Source organism: Mesocricetus auratus, unplaced genomic scaffold (assembly GCF_017639785.1).
Source record: "Mesocricetus auratus isolate SY011 unplaced genomic scaffold, BCM_Maur_2.0 Super-Scaffold_100022, whole genome shotgun sequence".
Taxonomy (NCBI): domain Eukaryota; kingdom Metazoa; phylum Chordata; class Mammalia; order Rodentia; family Cricetidae; genus Mesocricetus; species Mesocricetus auratus.
Genome location: NW_024429203.1, coordinates 18,426,411 through 18,445,028, shown reverse-complemented (window position 1 = coordinate 18,445,028; position 18,618 = coordinate 18,426,411). Strand labels below are relative to the sequence as shown.

At 37.4% G+C, this 18,618-nt stretch overlaps 1 protein-coding gene across 1 annotated transcript; it reads right to left on the bottom strand.

Moving 5' to 3' along the window:
• Positions 1 to 8,504: 8,504 nt before the first annotated feature.
• On the bottom strand, positions 8,505 to 9,443 carry LOC101840356 (olfactory receptor 150-like). The gene has a single exon (XM_005069380.1). It carries the CDS (start codon positions 9,441 to 9,443, stop codon positions 8,505 to 8,507), a length of 939 nt encoding a protein of 312 aa, XP_005069437.1.
• Positions 9,444 to 18,618: the final 9,175 nt, after the last annotated feature.

Genomic DNA, 18,618 nt, shown 5'->3' with positions numbered 1-18,618 from the left:
AGTGAAGGACCTGTATATCAAGAACTTTGATCTTTAAAGAAAGAAATCAAAGAGGATACCAGAAAATGGAAAGATCTCCCAGGCTCTTGGATTGGTAGGTTCAACATAATAAAAATGTGAATCTTGCCAAAAGCAGTCTACAGATTCAATGTACAAAATTCCGGCACAATTCTTCACAGACCTGGAAAGAACATTAATCAACTTTATATGGAAAAACAAAAGGCCCAGGATAGCCAAAACAACCCTAAACAATAAAGGAACTTCAGGAGGCGTCACCATACCTGATTTCAAGCTCTGTTATAGAGCTATAGTCTTGAAAACAGCTTGGTATTGGCACAAAAATAGGCAGGTAGACCAATGGAATCGAATTGAAAAACCCTGATTTTAATCCACAAACCTATGAACACTTGATTTTTGACAAAGTAGCTAAAACTATACAATGGAAAAAAGAAAGCATCTTCAACAAATGGTGCTGGCATAACTGGGTACTGGTATACAGAAGACTGCAGATAGATCCATGTTTATCGCCTTGTACAAAACTTAAGTCCAAATGCATCAAAGACCTCAACATAAATCTGGCCACACTGAAACTTTTAGAAGAGAAAGTGGGAGATACTCTTCAATGAGTTGGTACAGGAGACCACTTCCTGAACATAACACCAGTGGCACAGACACTGAGATCGACCATTAACAAATGGGACCTCATGAAACTAAAAAGCTTCTGTAAGGCAAAGGACACAGTCAACAAGACAGAAAGACAGTCCACAGAATGGGAAAAGATATACACTGACCCCACATCTGACAGAGGGCTAATCTCCAAAATTCACAAAAACTCAAGAAGCAAGTCTCCAAAACACCAAAGGATCCAATCAAAAGGTGGGGTACAGAACTAAACAGAGAATTCTAAATAGAGAAGGCTAAAATGGCCAAGAGCACTTAATAAAGTGCTCAACATCCTTAGCCATCAGGGAAATGCAAATCAAAACAACTCTGAGATACCATCTTCTCCTGTCAGAATGGCTAAAATCAAAAACACCGAAGACAATTTATGCTGGAGAAGATGTGGAGAGAAGGGAACACTCCTCCACTGCTGGTGGGAGAGCCAACTCGGGCAGCCACTTTGGAAATCAGTATGGAGATTCCTCAGGAAAATGGGAATCAATCTACTACAAGACCCAACAATTCCACTCTTAGGCATATATCCAAAAGAGGCAAATTCATACAACAAGGGCATCTGCTCCACTATGTTCATAGCAGCAGTATTTGTAATAGCCAGAACCTGGAAGCAACCTAGATGCCCCTCAACTGAACAGTGGATAGAGAAAATGTTGCACATTTACAAAATGGAGTATTACTCAGCAGAAAAAAACAATGGAATCTTGAAATTCGCAAGTAAATGGATAGCACTGGAAGAAACCATCCTGAGTGAGGTAACCCAGTCACAAAAAGACAAACGTGGTATGTACTCACTCATATATGGATTTTAGACATGGATCAGGAGAGTGCCAGTCTGCACTTGCACTGACAGAGAGTCTGGGAAACAGGAAAGAACCTAAAAGATATACATGGTACCCAAGAGAAGAGAAATGAGGCAAGATCCTCTGAACAGATGGGTAACCCGGCGAGGGGTGGGAGGGGGGGGGATCTGGCAAATAGAGAGGGGGAGAAGTGGAAGAGAGAGTAGGACATGGAGGAACAGGAAGGTCGACTGGGGGTGTAGGATAGGGGGAAGAGGGAATCATAGGTTAGAAGACAGATCAGGCACCATTGTGACCTCTAGTGATCTAAATGGATGACACCAATTGGTTAGCCAAACAATAGTGTAGAGACCACCTTGAATGCCTATTCCTGATAGTGAACTTGATGTCTATAACCATCCTGGAGACTTCATCCAGTGACTGGTGTAAGCAGAGGCAAATACCCACAGTTAAATACTGAACAGAACCCAAGGAACCCAGCGACAGAGAGAGAGGAGCAAAGAGCAAATTGGCAAAGAATGGGCTGGCAAAACCAGCAGAGACAGCTGATCTGAACAGGGGGAGAGCTCTTGGACCCCAGATCGACAGCTGGGAGGCCAGAATGGGACCGATCCAGAGCCCCTGAATGTGAGAGTCAGTGAGGAGGCCTGGGCTACCTATGGAGTCCTGAGCAGTGGATCAGTGTTTATCCCTGGAATACAAACAGACATCCTGTGTCCATAACACAAAGAGGTTTGCTCTCTCTGCCTGGACTCTTAGGGAAGTGCCTGGACCTTACCCTGAATGAAATGATAGACTCTAGATATCCCCTATGTGGAAGGAATTGGCATTAGGGTGGGAGGATGGGGGGGATGGTCGGAGGGGCGGGAGGAGGGGAGGGAGAGGGAACTGGGATTGACATGTAAAACAAGCTATTTAAAATAAAAAAAATTATCCAAAGCCTCTGTTTATTTTGCAAGGTTCTGGAGACTTTAGGCAGTGGGGTACAGATGGAGGAAATAGATCACAACAGGAAGGTGCTTTGTACATATTATCCCTAGTCATTTTTTTTCTCACTGTCTGCCTTTTAGGATGCTGTGATAATGACATATTTTGCTAGTGTGTCATTAAGACAAGGGTGGAAATTTTGTATCAGAATAATAAAAGACAAACTCTGAATGAGTTTATTATCCAAGCTTATCACAGTGCTTCATGAGAAAATGTTTGGCTCCTTTTAATTACTAGTATTTCTATATTTATCTTTAATGATATTTGATAGCATATGCATGCGTATGATATCTCTATTTCTATCTGTCTGTCTGTCTGTCTGTTTGTCTATCTAATAAACAACCATACAAGTATAGCTTAATTTGTAGAATTTTGTCGGTTATGAAAGGGATATGATAGGAAGAAACCATTTGTGCATATAAAATCAAGAATATTCCAATGTTCAAATATTGGAATAAACTGTTCTCTGTCATTACAATTTTGAGGATAGGTGATATAACATATCACTGATTTTTACTAAATACTAATTTATTTTAGGTATCACTTTCAGAAATAGTTGCCAATAGACCTAATTTTAAAAGGCTAAGCACACAAATTAGTGAGATGACCAAATCATGCCAACCAAAAATACTCCATAAGGAAGATGAATAAACCTCACCTGAAAACAGCCATGTTCCAGATACATAAACAAGGCTTTGAAGGTGTTTAAACCATCCAGAAGTATCACAGTTAACTCTTGGTGGATGAACACAGTGGTGTCCCAGAATTCCTTCCTCAATGTATCTGGGCCCTTGGATCCAATAACTTCTTGCACCATTGCTTTCAAAATCAAATAATCATCCACTAGTGGTAACATCATTGCTGCCTCTGGACTGTGTTCTTATCAAAACTCTAGATACGATATAGCTTTTCTAATGCAAATATTCTTTAACATGCAATTTCTGTTTATGAATGAGTTTATTTAGAGTAAATTTGACATCCTTGTTCCTCAGGCTGTAGATCAGGGAGTCCAGCATGGATACAATAAATAAAATAAGATGATACTTTGCCTTCTTTTTGGAACAAACTAATGAAGGCTGAAGCCAGGGAAACAAAGAAGATTGTAACAGCAGAAGAGTGCAAAGTGCAGCTGATGAAGGATTTGAACCTGTCCTCAGTGTATTCTGACAATGATGAACATACAAGGGGCCAGGGTGTTCTGGGTTGGAACACAAATTACAATACTGTGGCACAGGAGTGTTAATATATTGACAAAATTACTGGAACAGGCAAGCTGCAACAATGGAAGATGTGATGTTTTATTTCTGATCTAACAAATAAAGCTTGCCTAAAGATCAGAGTGAAGCGATAAGTCACTAGTTAGTCATAGATTCCAGGCAGTGGTGGCACACATACCTTTAATCTCAACACTCAGGATACAGAGGTGAATGGATCTCTGTGCATTCAATACAACCCTGGGCTACACTGATTGACTCTGTCTAAAAGAGAAACAGCTCACACAAAGGTGATCTCAGCATTTGGAATCACATGCCTTTAACTGATCACTAGGGAGGAGGAGACATGTGTGGTATGACTGGGCAGAAAGGGGAATATAAGGCAGGAGCAAAAAGGAGCACAGGGCATTTTGAGGATTCACAGAGATGGGGCACTCTAAGGTTTCAGTCTGAGATGTAGTCTAAGAATTGATAGGGACAGGATTGCCCCCTTTGGTATAAGCATTGGTAGAGTTAAGAACTTGAGTGTATGGCCGCTCTGCTTCTCTGATCTTCAGGCAAACTTTATTTGTTACAGCATAAGCAAAATATCACCACTGAAGAAGGTCACAGAAGTTATGGTTCATTGCTTTTACCTTGCATAAAAGCACTCTAAGTATTTATAGTGTACCAATTGTAGCCTCAGTGAAGCCCATGGCATGTGCTACACTTACCATTCAGAAACAGACTTTGTAAGACTGGTGATATCATCAAGCGGTTGCAGATATCGACATAGTGGTCATATGCCATTGTAGTCAACACATAATATTGTAACAAATATTAGGAAGGAAGAGAACAGTCATGGGTTCAGGGAAAGAGCTAACATCCTTTTCCACCAATAATTTCATCAGTATTTGAGTGTAATGGCAATTTTCCAGTGTTTAAATTAAGTGTTCAACTTAATATATGTTCCAGGAATTCTAGCCCTACAAAATGACCCCTCCAATCTGAAAATGTGCACATACAAGATAATTTATTATGCATGAGTGGCTACTGTAGAAGTGCTTTATTCGAAAGTTGAAAGTCATCCAACTGTCCACCCAGTGATGCTTAAACATGGAAAGTTACCTCATCCATAGTATAGAGCATATTTTCCACAGTAAAGAGCCCTGAAATTCTGAGATACATCACATATTCAAATGGCTTGAAGCATGCCAGGAGAAGGGAATAAGAGAAGGTCACACATTACATAACACATTGTGTAGGAAATGTCAGCAACAGGCTCATACAGATGGAAGACAGCATAGTGTCTGTCTGGTGTGACAGACTGGGAACTGCTCTCTTGATCACATGTAAATGTGAATATTAAAATACATCATTTAATTCACATTTGCAATATACAGGTAGGAATTTTGTTTTGAATGTTTACAATGATCAGATGATGGGGCTTTCTTTCTATACTGTGTCTTATATGACTCAGGAAACTCCAATCCCACCACAGAAACTCCATTCTCTTTTGTGCAGTCTTTTGTGTATGTTGTTCTGACCAAGGTTAGTTCACCAACTTCTTCTTCTAAATCACATTCTTGGAAGGCAGAGACTTCCTGTTTTCTGTTAACTGCCTGTGTGTTTGTATGCCTTTTGCATGGTAGGGAATTTCAAAAATCCTCTCTTGCATCTTAACCACTGACACCTCTTTGAGATGGATGCTCATCACCAAATTGCCAAAATTTCATGGAATGAAGTTTTATATGTTGATTTCTTAATATGGTTATTAAAGTAGAAATACTATGAAGTGGGTGGCAAATGTTTGTTATCTACAATATGATCAGTTCATGCATATTCAAATCATCATATCATGATAACAATAAAATAATTTATATCTCCATTATATACCAAAGCTTTTCCATGTCACTTCATGTTTCATGTTTACTTGCCTTAATTTATGTATTCTGAATGTTTGATATGAGAGTTATATCTTTAAGTTTTGAGTAAATATTAGCTCATTTTAACTACAAAACTTATACTATACAAAGTATCATTATATGTTAATCATTCAACACTGTGACATAATTCTGTCCAGTGGAAATCTACTTCCTGTCTCTATACCTCTCATCATATGATAAACATACTTGAATGAGTTTGCCTATTTTAGTTTCTCTATGCAAGTAAGCATCATTTCTCTGTTCATCGATTTACATTTTTACCTTGCACAGTGACATCCAGGTTGTTTCAAACAACATTTACTTTGAAGAAGAAACCAAAATTGTATTCTTTCAAAATAATTTATTAATGACTCATAACAATGATAGGATTTCTCAAACTTATGTAGATTTTGTTTCATTATTTTACTAGGTTAATATACAGAAATATTTTGATAGCTCTGTATTAGCTTATAAGATCTCTACAATCACCTTATGCACATTATGTAGTTTCTTTGTACCTAAAACATAGAAAATATCTCTCAGTTCTAGGAACCTAGGTAACATCTAAAATTAGCTGTATAATTATAAATATCCATGTGAGACATTCCATTTCATCTTGTCTTGACAAAAAATCATCAATACCTTGATAGTTATAAAGAAATTATTATAAAATTTTATAGAAAGTAAAAACAGATATTGCTTTAAGGCTTTATTTGGATGTGGATGTGAGTTAGCAATAAAAATATTTTTTAGTGGCAACCAGAATTGGCTTGCGGGTATTCAGGAGAGATTTATATATGTTGTAGTGTACCTGCTCCTCAGGATGGTATAATCTAGAAGGAGATGACAGGGTAGACCACAGGATACGTGTTATGATTTTCAGGTCCATAAGAGTACAGCTGGTATGGCGCTAACTGAGGAGGGTCAAGGAAGACTTCTAAGAGTCTGTTAGGATAAGTACAAACAAATGTGTTTAATATTCAGCACATAGAATTATTTCGTCTTAAAAATAGGTTGATATATAAAAATCACCAAAGCTTGAAAGTAAGTTTAAATGATTAATCAAAACAGAATATCTAAAATGACAATGACAGTAGGAAAACAAGATAAACAACATCTCCTGAATTGTGCTACTTTGAGGGAGTATTCTACAACAGAAATTTATACACAAAAATCATCTATGAAAGTTGAATATTTATATGGGGTCATTTATACATAATACCTACATGACTACAATATAAATCAAGTATGCATTCTTTCTATGCTATAAGAGAGGAGATGGACACAGTTAATGAAATTCATTTTTGCATTATCATCAAAATAAGAGTACTAATTAGGAAGCCTAAACAAAGTATGGCTTGAAATAGGAAAAAGATGATTTCCTGTATTCTGAGGTTTCACTGTAAAATATTAGTGATCAATTACAGCAACTGTGAGTATGCTCTTATAATTTCTAGAGAATAGAGTTCATTATGTTCTGACACATACTTAGATGGAATGGTGCTAAGAGAAATGGGATTTGATCGCTCACACTTTTCAACATGGAAATTTATATCCCACTTATGTTTCCTTTACTTATTGAAAATTTTTAATTGTATGTATTATTTTGCACTGGTATGTAGTAAGTGATACATAGGTCATGTAACATAAACAAACAAATGTGATGGGTGTACATCCTGAGGGTAATATGTTCTAGGCATAGACCAGGAAAGTCACACTGCTGCTGGCTAGGTCTCTCGCCAGGAGAAGACGGAAAGATGGATGCCACCAGGAGCTACTGTGACTCTCTGATGTGGATGATGCTATTTGACAGATACTAAACATTCTTGTTTGGAGCTTAATTGGATGAGGATTGGAAATAAAATTTATTGGTTATAAGTCTCTTCCAAGCATGTCAGGAACCCAGAAAGAGTAGTTAGTTTCTGGGTATGAATACTATGTGTCATTAGGCAGACAAGCTTCCAATTTTACTCTTTTCTGTATGAAAAATAGCACAACAATGCACTGGGCAGGGATTGTCAATTCTGAAAATGAGATTCTATAACATATTCTTAGGAATGTGCAGTAGTTATTTCAATTAGGAAAAAAGTAGTATAAAATTTCAGAAAAATAAAGATGTTGGCAAAGCCCCTAAACTAGATCAATAACTATGTCAAGAGTATATGAAGCCTGGCACTGGTGGCACACGCCTTTAATCCCAGCACTCAGGAGGCAGAGGCAGGTGGATCTCTGTGAATTTGAGGCTAGCCTGGTCTACACAGCGAGTTCCAGGACAGCCTACAAAACAATACAGAGAAACCCTGTGCCAAAAAAACAACAAAAAAAGAGTATATGAAAATATGCAGAGTATTATTCAATCTTTTCAGTGTTATTTCTCTGCAGGTAGGTACAACATTATTTCTAATATATTTTCTATTCCACAATACAGTTCTACATGCTTAGGAAGATTTAGAAGTGATAATTTGGGTCTATTCATTTTAGCTAGGTCCACTTATTTTAGAGATCACTCTTTCAAATATAGTTGGTGATCCACTTAATTGAGAAAAGTCAGATACACAAAAATCAAATAATAGAAGTCTCTCTACTGTATGTATTTATTCTCTTAAGTAAGATAAGTAAATTTCACACCAAAAGAGCCATTTCCACAAATATAAAACATAATGAACTATAAGAAGATTTTGTAAGTGTTTTGAAAAATACCTACAGGTGTGACAGTTAATGATATATTGATAGGCTCCAGGTCATCCTAGAATTGCTCCCTTCACATATCCAAAAATTTTGGATGCAGGCCTTCCTGATAATTGTTTATAAATAACCATGTACTAATCCCAATTGCAAGATTTGACATGCATTGTTGTCTCAAGGTTTTTTCTTATCAAAACCATATGTATAAGAAATTTTTGATAATGCAAAATATTATATTACATATGAAATGTCTTGTTTTGAAGCAACTTATTTAAAGCAAGTTTGACATCCTTATTCCTCAAGCTGTAGATTAACGGGTTCAGCATTGGTACAACAGTAGTATAAAACACAGAGGACACTTTCCCTTGTTCATGGGAACTGACTGATGATGGCTGAAAGTACATGAATCCCAGAGAACCAAAAAAGACAGCAACAGCAGAGATGTGGGAGCTGCAGGTGCTGAAGGCTTTGAATCGGTTCTCAGTGGATTTCATGCGGATGATCCTGGCAATAATAAAACTGTAAGAGCTCAAGATGGTCAGGGTTGGCACACAGAAATTGAAAGTACTGAGGCAGAGAAGTACTACCTCATTGACAAATGTACTGGAACAGGAAAGTTGCAGCAATGGAAGAAGATCACAGAAGTAATGGTTTACTACATTAGCCTTGCAGAAACGCACTTGCAGCATGCAAACAGTGTGAACCGTGGCCTCTATGACGCCTATAACATAAACCCCACCTACCATCCAGGAACAGACTTGGTAAGACATAGTGACATTATAGAGCAAGGGATTGCAAATGGCAACATAGCGGTCATATGCCATTGCAGACAGCATGTGGCACTCAGATATAACAAAAGCAATGAAGAAATAGAGCTGAGTCATACATTCCTGGTAGGAGATGACATTCTTGTCCATCACAAAGTTCACCAGCATTTTGGGGGTGATGACAGTGGAGTAACAGAGGTCAATGAAGGACAGACTGCTGAGGAAGAAGTACATGGGGGTGTGCAGGTGGGAGCTGAGCAGAATCAGGATGATCATTCCCAGGTTCCCCAGCACTGTGATCAGGTAGATTCCAAGGAAGAGGAGGAACAGAGGCAGCTGCAGCTCTGTTTGATCTGTTAACCCAGTGAGGATGAACTCAGTCACTCTGGAGTGATTGCCTTCAGACATTTCCTCCTGGCAGTTCTTTATAGGAAGTAAGTAAAAGGTTGTTTATCACTCTGCACTTGATTTTTGACACTGAACTCAAGTCTTTTTGTTTCGGTGTCTCCTTTATCTAACAGCTCATCATGCATGTTAACCATTTAAAGATTTTAACATGAAATATACAAATAAATATCTTGCATATTCCTGTCTCTTTGTATTCCATGAACACCCAAAGAACAGATATAACAATTTCTATGGATTTCTCTAACAACTTCTCATGTCTATCTTGTAAATATTGTTTCATTTATTTATTTATTTATTTAGTCTAATTTTACATTAAATGGTGTTTTGCCATGAGTTTCAGTTCCCCTGGAACTGGAATTACAGTTGTGAGCTGCCATATAGGTGCTGGAAATAAATACGGGCCCTGTGGAAGGTCAGTGTTCTTAACCACTGAGTCATCACTCCAGTCTGTAAATATTGTTTTATATTAAACTATCAGCACCATGCAGGAAAACTCTCAAACAATACCCAGAAAAACTGTCACTACAAGTTAATAAGTGAAAGCAATTTTAAAATATTTATTTGATATTTAGCATAGATTCCAGTTAGAGTAAGTTAAACAAGACACTGAATATAAAGCACCTCTAATTATAAAGGAAGAAATGAGACTGTCTCTTCTGGTTAATAACTTAGTGTTTTGTACAGAAATCCTATTCAATATATGAAGAAATTTGAAAAAACATTTAAATGTTCAGCAAATAGCAGAATAGAAAATCAAAAGGGAGCAATCACTAAACTCATTAGTAATTCAATAAAAATTATAATTTACATATATTACATATATTAAAGAAAGAAATGCAAAATATTGCACTTGGAATAGCAAAGCTGTGTGGAAATGAACATGAAGACATACAGAAAAAGAAAGATATCCACACTCATTAGTCAATGAAAATAACTTTGTGATATACTTTCCAAATCAATCTTTAAAGTCAATGATATCCCCATCAACTTTGCTGTTTTTTTAATTTACTTTATTTGTACAGGGATCATTATACTCCCATGAAAATTATGTGACTAAAGAAAATCATAATTAACTTAAAACAGGAGAATGTAGCTCTAAACCTCCCCCATCTTGTATCTCACTATATTATTGTAATATTTTGCTTAGTGTAGTACTAAGTATAGATGTGCCAGTCATTAGGATGAGTTTGACATTCCAGAAACAAATATATACCTATAAGCAATGGATATAACTGTTTATGAAATATCAAATGGAAATACTTTTTTATTACATGGTGCTGGGATAATTAGATAGGTACTTGTTATTAATATGTAACTCTTTCACATACCATTCAATCAAATTAATTCAAAATGGGCTACTGCAGCTAAATATAGCAGGTAAAGCTATATAAATATTGATGGAAAACACAACTACATTTTTTCAAATTAGCATTAGTAATATTTCTTAGATAGGAGCTGGAATCAGTGAATATAGTTATGCTTTGTGTCTGCAAACAGGAAAATGTATCACAGCTGTATTGACCCAGGGAACATCTAAAATTTGACCTAGAGATGGAAACTTGTTTTGTACAAAGCATTTTATCAAGACGTTAGATGATGATGTAACCAAGGGAACAGTGCCTGGGAATGGCTATCGAGCCTCCCCTCCCTGCAGGAGCCTATGAACCCCAGATTCCTGGTCTTCTTTTCCACCAATGGGACCAGTGCCTGGGGAGCACAACTGAGCCTCCCCTCCTGGCAGGAACCTATTCATCCCAGATTGCTGGACTTCTTTTCCACCAATGGGACCAGGTAAACAGGGACCTGTATCCAGGCCTGCCTTCCAGTGCCTGGGGACTCCCTAGGGACTGCCAAGGAGACTTCCCTCCCAGTGGGAGCCTATGTACCCCAGTTTCCTGGTCTTCTTCTCCACCCACGGGGCCAGGCAATCGGGGTCTGTTTCTGGGCCTGTGTTCCAGTACCTGGAGATTGCCACCGAGTCACCCCTTGAGTGGGAGCCACACACGCCAGATACCTAGTCTTCTTCTTCACCCACGGGCCCAGGACTAGGACCAGGAAGACAAGAACTACTGGAGTATTGGACTTGCTTGCACCCACCTAAAGGGAACTCTGGTTCCATAACAACAAGGCAAGGAAGAGGCTATTTCTGAACCCACTAGAAGAAGGGATGGGAAGGAGAAAATACAAAAACACTCAACAACTGAAAAACAAATATGACACCACTAGATTCTAGAGACTCTACAACAGCAAGACTCCAACATTCCAATGCAAATGAAGCAGAAGAGAATGACCTTAAAAACAACATCATGAAAATGACAAAGGCCCTTAAAGAGGATATGGGAAAGTTCCTCAAAGAAATGGAAGAAAAAACAAACCAAAAAATGCAAGAAATGGAAGAAAAAGCAAACCAAAAAAATGCAAGAAATTGAAAAGTAAGAAAAAACAAACTAAAAAATGCAAGAAATAGAAGAAAAAACAACCCAAAAATGCAAAAAATGGAAGAAAAATCAAACCAAAAAATGTAAGAAATGGAGGAAAAAATAAACCAAAAAAAATGCAACAAATGGGTGAAAAGACAAAAAAAAATTGCAAGAAACAATTCAAAGATTGCAGGGGTTGAAAACTGAAATATAGACAATAAAAAAAACATAATCTGAAGGAAGGCTGGAAATAGAAAAGTTGGGCAAATGATCAGGTACTACAGATGCAAGCATAACCAACAGAATACAAGATATAGAAGAGAGAATCTCAGGTGTTGAAGATACCCTAGGAGAAATTGATTCATTGAACAAAGAAAATCATAAGGCCAACAAATCCCTAACACAAAATATCCAGGAAATATGGGACACCATGAAAAGACCAAACCTAAGAATAATAGGTATAGAAGAAGGTGAAGAAAACCACCTCAATGGGGCAGAAAATATATTCAACAAAATCATAGAAGAAAATGTTCCCCACCTAAAGGAAGACACTCAAATGAAAATACAAGAAGCTTACAGAACACCAAATAGAGTGGATCACAAAAAGTCCCCTCTCCACATAATAATCAAGACCCAAAATATACAGAATAAAGAAAGAATAATAAGAGCAGCTAAGGAAAATGTCAAGTAACATAAAAAGGCAAACCTATCAGAATTACACTTGACTTCTCCGTGGAAACTCTGAAAGCCAGAAGGTCCTGGATAGATATTCTACCAACACTAAGAGAGCACGGATGCCAGCCCATGCTACTATATCCATCAAAGCTTTCAATCACTATAGATGGAGCAAACAACATATTCCATGTCAGAATTAGATTCAAACAATATATATCCACTAACCCAGCCCTACAGAAAGTTCTGGAAGGAAAACTTCAACCAAAGGAAGTTAACTACAACAAGAAAAACATAGGCATTAGATAATCCCACCTTACCAAGAGCCAAAAGAAAAAAAGGGTGGGATTCCACATATAATTCCAACAACAACAACGATTCCAAATCAAAGAAGAATGAGCAATCAATGATCATTAATATCCTTTGGTGTTAATAGTCTTAACTCGCCCATAAAAAGACAGAGGCTAACAGAATAGATTCAAAGACAATACATGTCCTTCTGCTGCATACAAGAAACACACCTCAGCCTCAAAGACAGACATTACCTGATAGTTAAACATTGGGAAAAGATTTTCTGATCAAATGGACCCTAGAAACAAGTGGGGTTAGCAATCCTAATATCTAAAAAATTAGACTTTAAAATAAAATCAATCAAAAGAGATGAAGGAGGTCTTTACATACTCATCACACACAGGAGAAATCCACCAAGATGAAGTTTCAATTCTGAGCATCTATGCACCAAATACAAAGGCATCCACATTTGTAAAATAAACATTATTAAAACTCAAATCACATATTAAGCAACGCACACTTACAGTGGGATATTTCAACACCCTACTTTCACCACTAGACAGAAATACTAGACAGAAACTTAAAAAGAAGCAAAGGAAATAGTAGAAGTTATGACCCCATTGGGATTAACAGACATATATAGAACATTCCATCCAAATAAAAAAGAATATACCTTCTTCTCAGCACCACATGGAACCTTCTCAAGAATCAACTGCATGCTTGGTAACATATCAAACCTCAACAGGTACAAAAACTTTGAATAACTCCACGCTTCTTATCAGACCATCATGCATTAAAATTAGAATTGAACAACAACACAAATTGCAGAAACCCTACAAACTCATGGAAATTGAATAATGCTCAATTACACAATTCCTGGGTCAAAGAAGAAATAAAAAATTAAAGACTTTCTAGAATTCAATGAGAATGAAGACACAACATACCCAAATCTATGGGACACTTTGAAAGCAGTGCTATGAGGTAAGTTCATAGCACTAAGTGCCCACATGAAGAAACTGGAGAATAGTTACACTAGAGAATTAACAGCACAGCTGAAAGCTCTAGAAAACAAACACGCAAACTCACCCAGGAGGAGTAGATGCCAGGAAATAATCAAACTGAAGCCTAAAATGAATAAAGTAAAAATTAGGAAAACAATACAAAGAATCAATGCAACAAAGAGTTGGTTCTTTCAGAAAACCAACAAAATAGACAAACCTTTATCCAAACTTAACCAAACAGCAGAGTGTGAACATGCAAATTAACAAAATCAGAAATGAAAAGGGGGACATAACAACAGACACTGAGGAAATCCAGAGAATCGTTAGGTCATACTTTGAAAACCTGTACTCCACAAAATTCGACAATTTAAAGGAAATAGACAACTTTCTGGATAGCTATCACTTGCCAAAATTGAATCAAGAACAGGTAAGCAATTTAAATAGACCTGTAACCCCTATGGTAATAGAAGTAGTCATCAAAAGTCTCCCAACCAAAAAAAGCCCAGGTCCAGATGGCCTCAGTGCAGAATTCTACCAGAAATTCAGTAACAGCTTATACCAATTCTTCTCAAAGTATTCCACGTAATAAAAGCAAAAGAGTCCTTCTATGAGGTTTCAATAACCTTGATACCCAAGCCACACAATGACACAACTAAGCAAGAGAACCTTAGACCAACATCCCTCATGAACACTGACACAAAAATCCTCAATAAAATACTGGCAAATCGGATCCAAGAACACATCAAAACAATCATTCACCACAATTAAGTAGGTTTTATCCCAGGGATGCAGGGATGGTTCAACATACGAAAATCCATCAATGTAATCCACCATATAAGCAAACTGAGAAACAAAAATCACATGATCATCTCACTAAAAGCTGAAAAGGCCTTTGACAAAACCCAACACCCCTTCATGATAAAGGTCTTGGAGAGCTCTGGGATAACAGGAACATACCTAAACATAATAAAAGAGATATACAGCAAACCAAGAGCCAACCTCAAACTAAATGAACAGAAAATCAATGCAATTCCGCTAAAATCAGGAAGAAGACAAGGCTGTCACTCTCTTTATACCTTTTCAATATTGTATTTGAAGTTCTAGTCAGAGCAATATGACAAAAAAAGGAGATCAAGAGGATACAATTTGGAAAGGAAGAGGTCAAACTATTTGCAGATGATATGATAGCTTACATAAGTGATCCAGAGAACTACCAGGGAACTCCTTCAGCTGATAAATACTTTCAGCAAATTAGCAGGATATAAGATAAACTCAAGAAAATCAGTAGCCCTACTATATACAGACTATAAAAGGGCTGAGCAAGATATCAGAGAAACATGACCCTTTACAATAGCCACAAACAACATAAAATACCATGAGGTAATGCTAACCAAACAAGTGACAGACCTGTATCACAAGAACTTTGAGTCTTTAAAGAAAGAAATTAAAGAAGACACCAGAAAAATGAAAGATCTCCCATAATCTTGGATAGGTAGGATCAACTGAGTGAAAATGGAAATCCTGCCAAAAGCAATCTACAGATTCAATGCAATCCCCATTAAAATACCAGCGCAATTCTTCATAGACCTTGAAAAGAACAATAATCAACTCTTTATGGAAAAACAAAAGACCCAGGATAGCCAAAACAATCCTGTTCAACTAAGCAGTATCTGGAGGCATCACCATCCCTGACTTCAAGCTCTATTATAGAGCTATAGTCCTGAAAACAGCTTAGTATTAGCACAAAAATAGACAGGTAGACCAATGGAATCGAATTAAACACCGGATATTAACCCATACATGTATGAACATCTGATCTTCGACAAAGAAGCTAAAGATATACAATGGAAAAAAGAAAGCATTTTCAACAAATAGTGCTGGCATAACTGGATGCTGGCATGTAGAAGAATACAGATAGTTCCATGTCTATCTCCATGCACAAAACTTAAGTCCAAATGGATCAAAGACCTCAACATAAATCCAGCCTCACTGAAACACTTAGAAGAGAAAGTGGGTGGTACCCTTGAACGAATTGGTACAGGAGACTGCTTCTTGAACTTTGTACCATTAGCACAGACACTGGGGTCAACAATTAATATATGGGACCTCCTGAAACTGAGAAGCTTCTGTAAGGCAAAGGACACGGTAAACAAGACAAAAAGGCAGCCCACAGAATGGGGAAAGATAGTCACTAATCACACATCTGATGAGGGCTGATCTCCAAAATTTACAAGACCTCAAGAAGCAAGTCTCCAAAACACCAAAGGATGCAATTAAAAAGTGGGAAACAGAACTAAATATAGGATTTTCAATAGAGGAGTCTAAAATGGTTGAGAGGCACTTGAGAAAGTGCTCAACATCCCTAGTCATCAGAGAAATGCAAATCAAAACAATTCTGAGATACCATCTTACTCCTGTCAGAATGGCTAAAATCAAAAACACCAATGACAGTTTATGCTGGAAAGGATGTGGAGAATGAGGAAGACTCCTCCACTGCTGGTGGGAGTGTCAACTCGTATAGCTATTTTGGAAATCAGTGTGGAGATTCCTCAGAAAAATGGGAATCAGCCTTCCACAAGACCCAGCAATTCCACTCTTAGGCATATATCCAAAAGATGCACATTCTTACAACAAGGACATCTGTTCCACTATGTTCATAGCAGCATTATTTGTAATAGCCAGAACTTGGAAGCAACCTAGATGTCCCTCAATTGAAGAGTGGATAGAGAAAATGTGGTACATTTACACATTGGAGTACTATTCAGCAGAAAAAAAAATGAAAACCTGAAATTTGCAGGCAAATGGATGGCACTGGAAGGAAACATCCTGAGTGATGTAACCCAGTCACAAGAAGACCAACATGGTATGTACTCTCTCATATATGGATTTTAGACATAGATCAGGGGAGTGCCAGTCTACAATCCCATGGCCAGAGAGTCTGGGAAACAGAACCTTCATCCAATGACTGATGTAAGCAGAGGCAGACTCCCACAGCTAAACACTGAGCTGAACTCAATGAACCCAGTGACAGAGAAGGAGGACTGATAAGCAAAGGGGTAAGACTTGGCTGGTTTAACCCCCAGAAACAGTTGACCTGAACAAGGGGTAGCTCTTGAATCCCCCCAGACTGATGGCTGGGAATCCAGCATGGGACAGATCCAGACCCACTGAATGTGGGTGTCAATGAGTAGGCCTAGGCAATCTATGTGGGTAGTAGATCAGTACATATGCCTGGCATACAAATGGACTTTGGGTGTCCATTCCACAATGAGAGATGCACTCTCCCCCTGGACTGTTCGGGGAGGGTCTATGCCCTGCCCTGGATGAAATGACAGACTATGGATACCTCCATGGTGGGCCTCACCCTCCCTGGGGAAAGGAGGGTGTATGGGGGGAGGCTGGTAGGAGGGTGTGGGAGGAGGGGAGGGAAAGGGAGAAGGACCTGGGATTGACATGTGAAGCAAACCTGTTTCTAATTTAAATTTAAATTTAAAAATAAAAAAGAAGTTAGATGATAATCACGTGAAAAATATTATTAAAATTATATAAAATAATAATGAATACTTTCAGATGGTGCTGCTTCAAGAAGATACTGTTTGGATGTGAATGTTAACTTATAGTAAAAAACATTCAAAACTGACAACAGGCCTCCTGCTCCTCAGACTACTACAGTCTAGAATGGGAAAGGGATGTAGACAGCTTGGTTGCTTGATATTCAAAGTCAAGTGTTAAAATTATGGTTTTCATGTTCAGCATATATGGTTCTATAAAAGTCATCAAATCATATAAAAATTAATTGTTTAATTGATGCAAACAAGGTGTCTAAATGATGGAAAAGATAGGAATGTAAGATACAGAGTGCCTTTGTGCCTTGTGATAATTTTGAGGTATGTTTTGGATAGAATATTTTATGTTAAACCTATTGAGGCAAATTGAATATTTATGTTAAAGTTAGTTATATCTAGTGTCTATTTAACCAGTAGTATAAGGGGTGTTTGCTTTACTATATTGACTCCAAGAAAATAGTAAAACCAATTAGATACGCTTTGTGTTAACATCAAAACCATTTTAACCATTATTCATACCTGGAAAATGTTAAGTTTAAATGTATTGTTTTTCCTGCCTTCTGATGTGTCTCATCAAAATATGAATGGCTATTTTATCTATTTCCTAAAGTGTCTAGAGACTGGATTTCAGAAAAACTGTCGTGTTCTGATGTGTAATGCTACTAGGAAACTCTAAATTCAGGTGCTCACCTTTTCCTTACTTGGAAACTTCGGTCCCAGTTCTGTTTTAGAGCCAGCAACGTTCACATGAAATAGTTCTGTAGTAGGTGATGATAGTTCAAAATAAAATCTCCCTACTCTCTTTTATTTATGGGATAAGGGCACAGACTTCAAGTTCTAAGTAATTCACACATTATGAATCAAGTACCATGATTCCTGTCCTATCTTCCCAAACCACTTATTGGACTAAAGTTAAAATAGTTTTGACACATAATAGGTGTCAAATAGGTAAATATAGATATTGTATATATATATATATTATATGACACACACACAAAGAAACTCTCTCAGGACTTTCTATCATTAAGACAAACTGTGTAGGTGATGGGGGTTAAGAGCAATTACAATTTCCTATTCTATTCCCTATGTAGCAATCTTACTATCTCCCTGGTGTGTAATCCTCTCTGCTGTGAAATAGTAGTAATATTTTGGTTAATGCTGGAAACTAAACACTAGTGGACATGTCTGTATAAAGCATATATGACAATGACTTTCAAACAGAAAA

Bases quoted from the DNA above. Each gene is read 5' to 3' on its own strand.
- LOC101840356 (XM_005069380.1), bottom strand. From the start codon at position 9,443: ATGTCTGAAGGCAATCACTCCAGAGTGACTGAGTTCATCCTCACTGGG.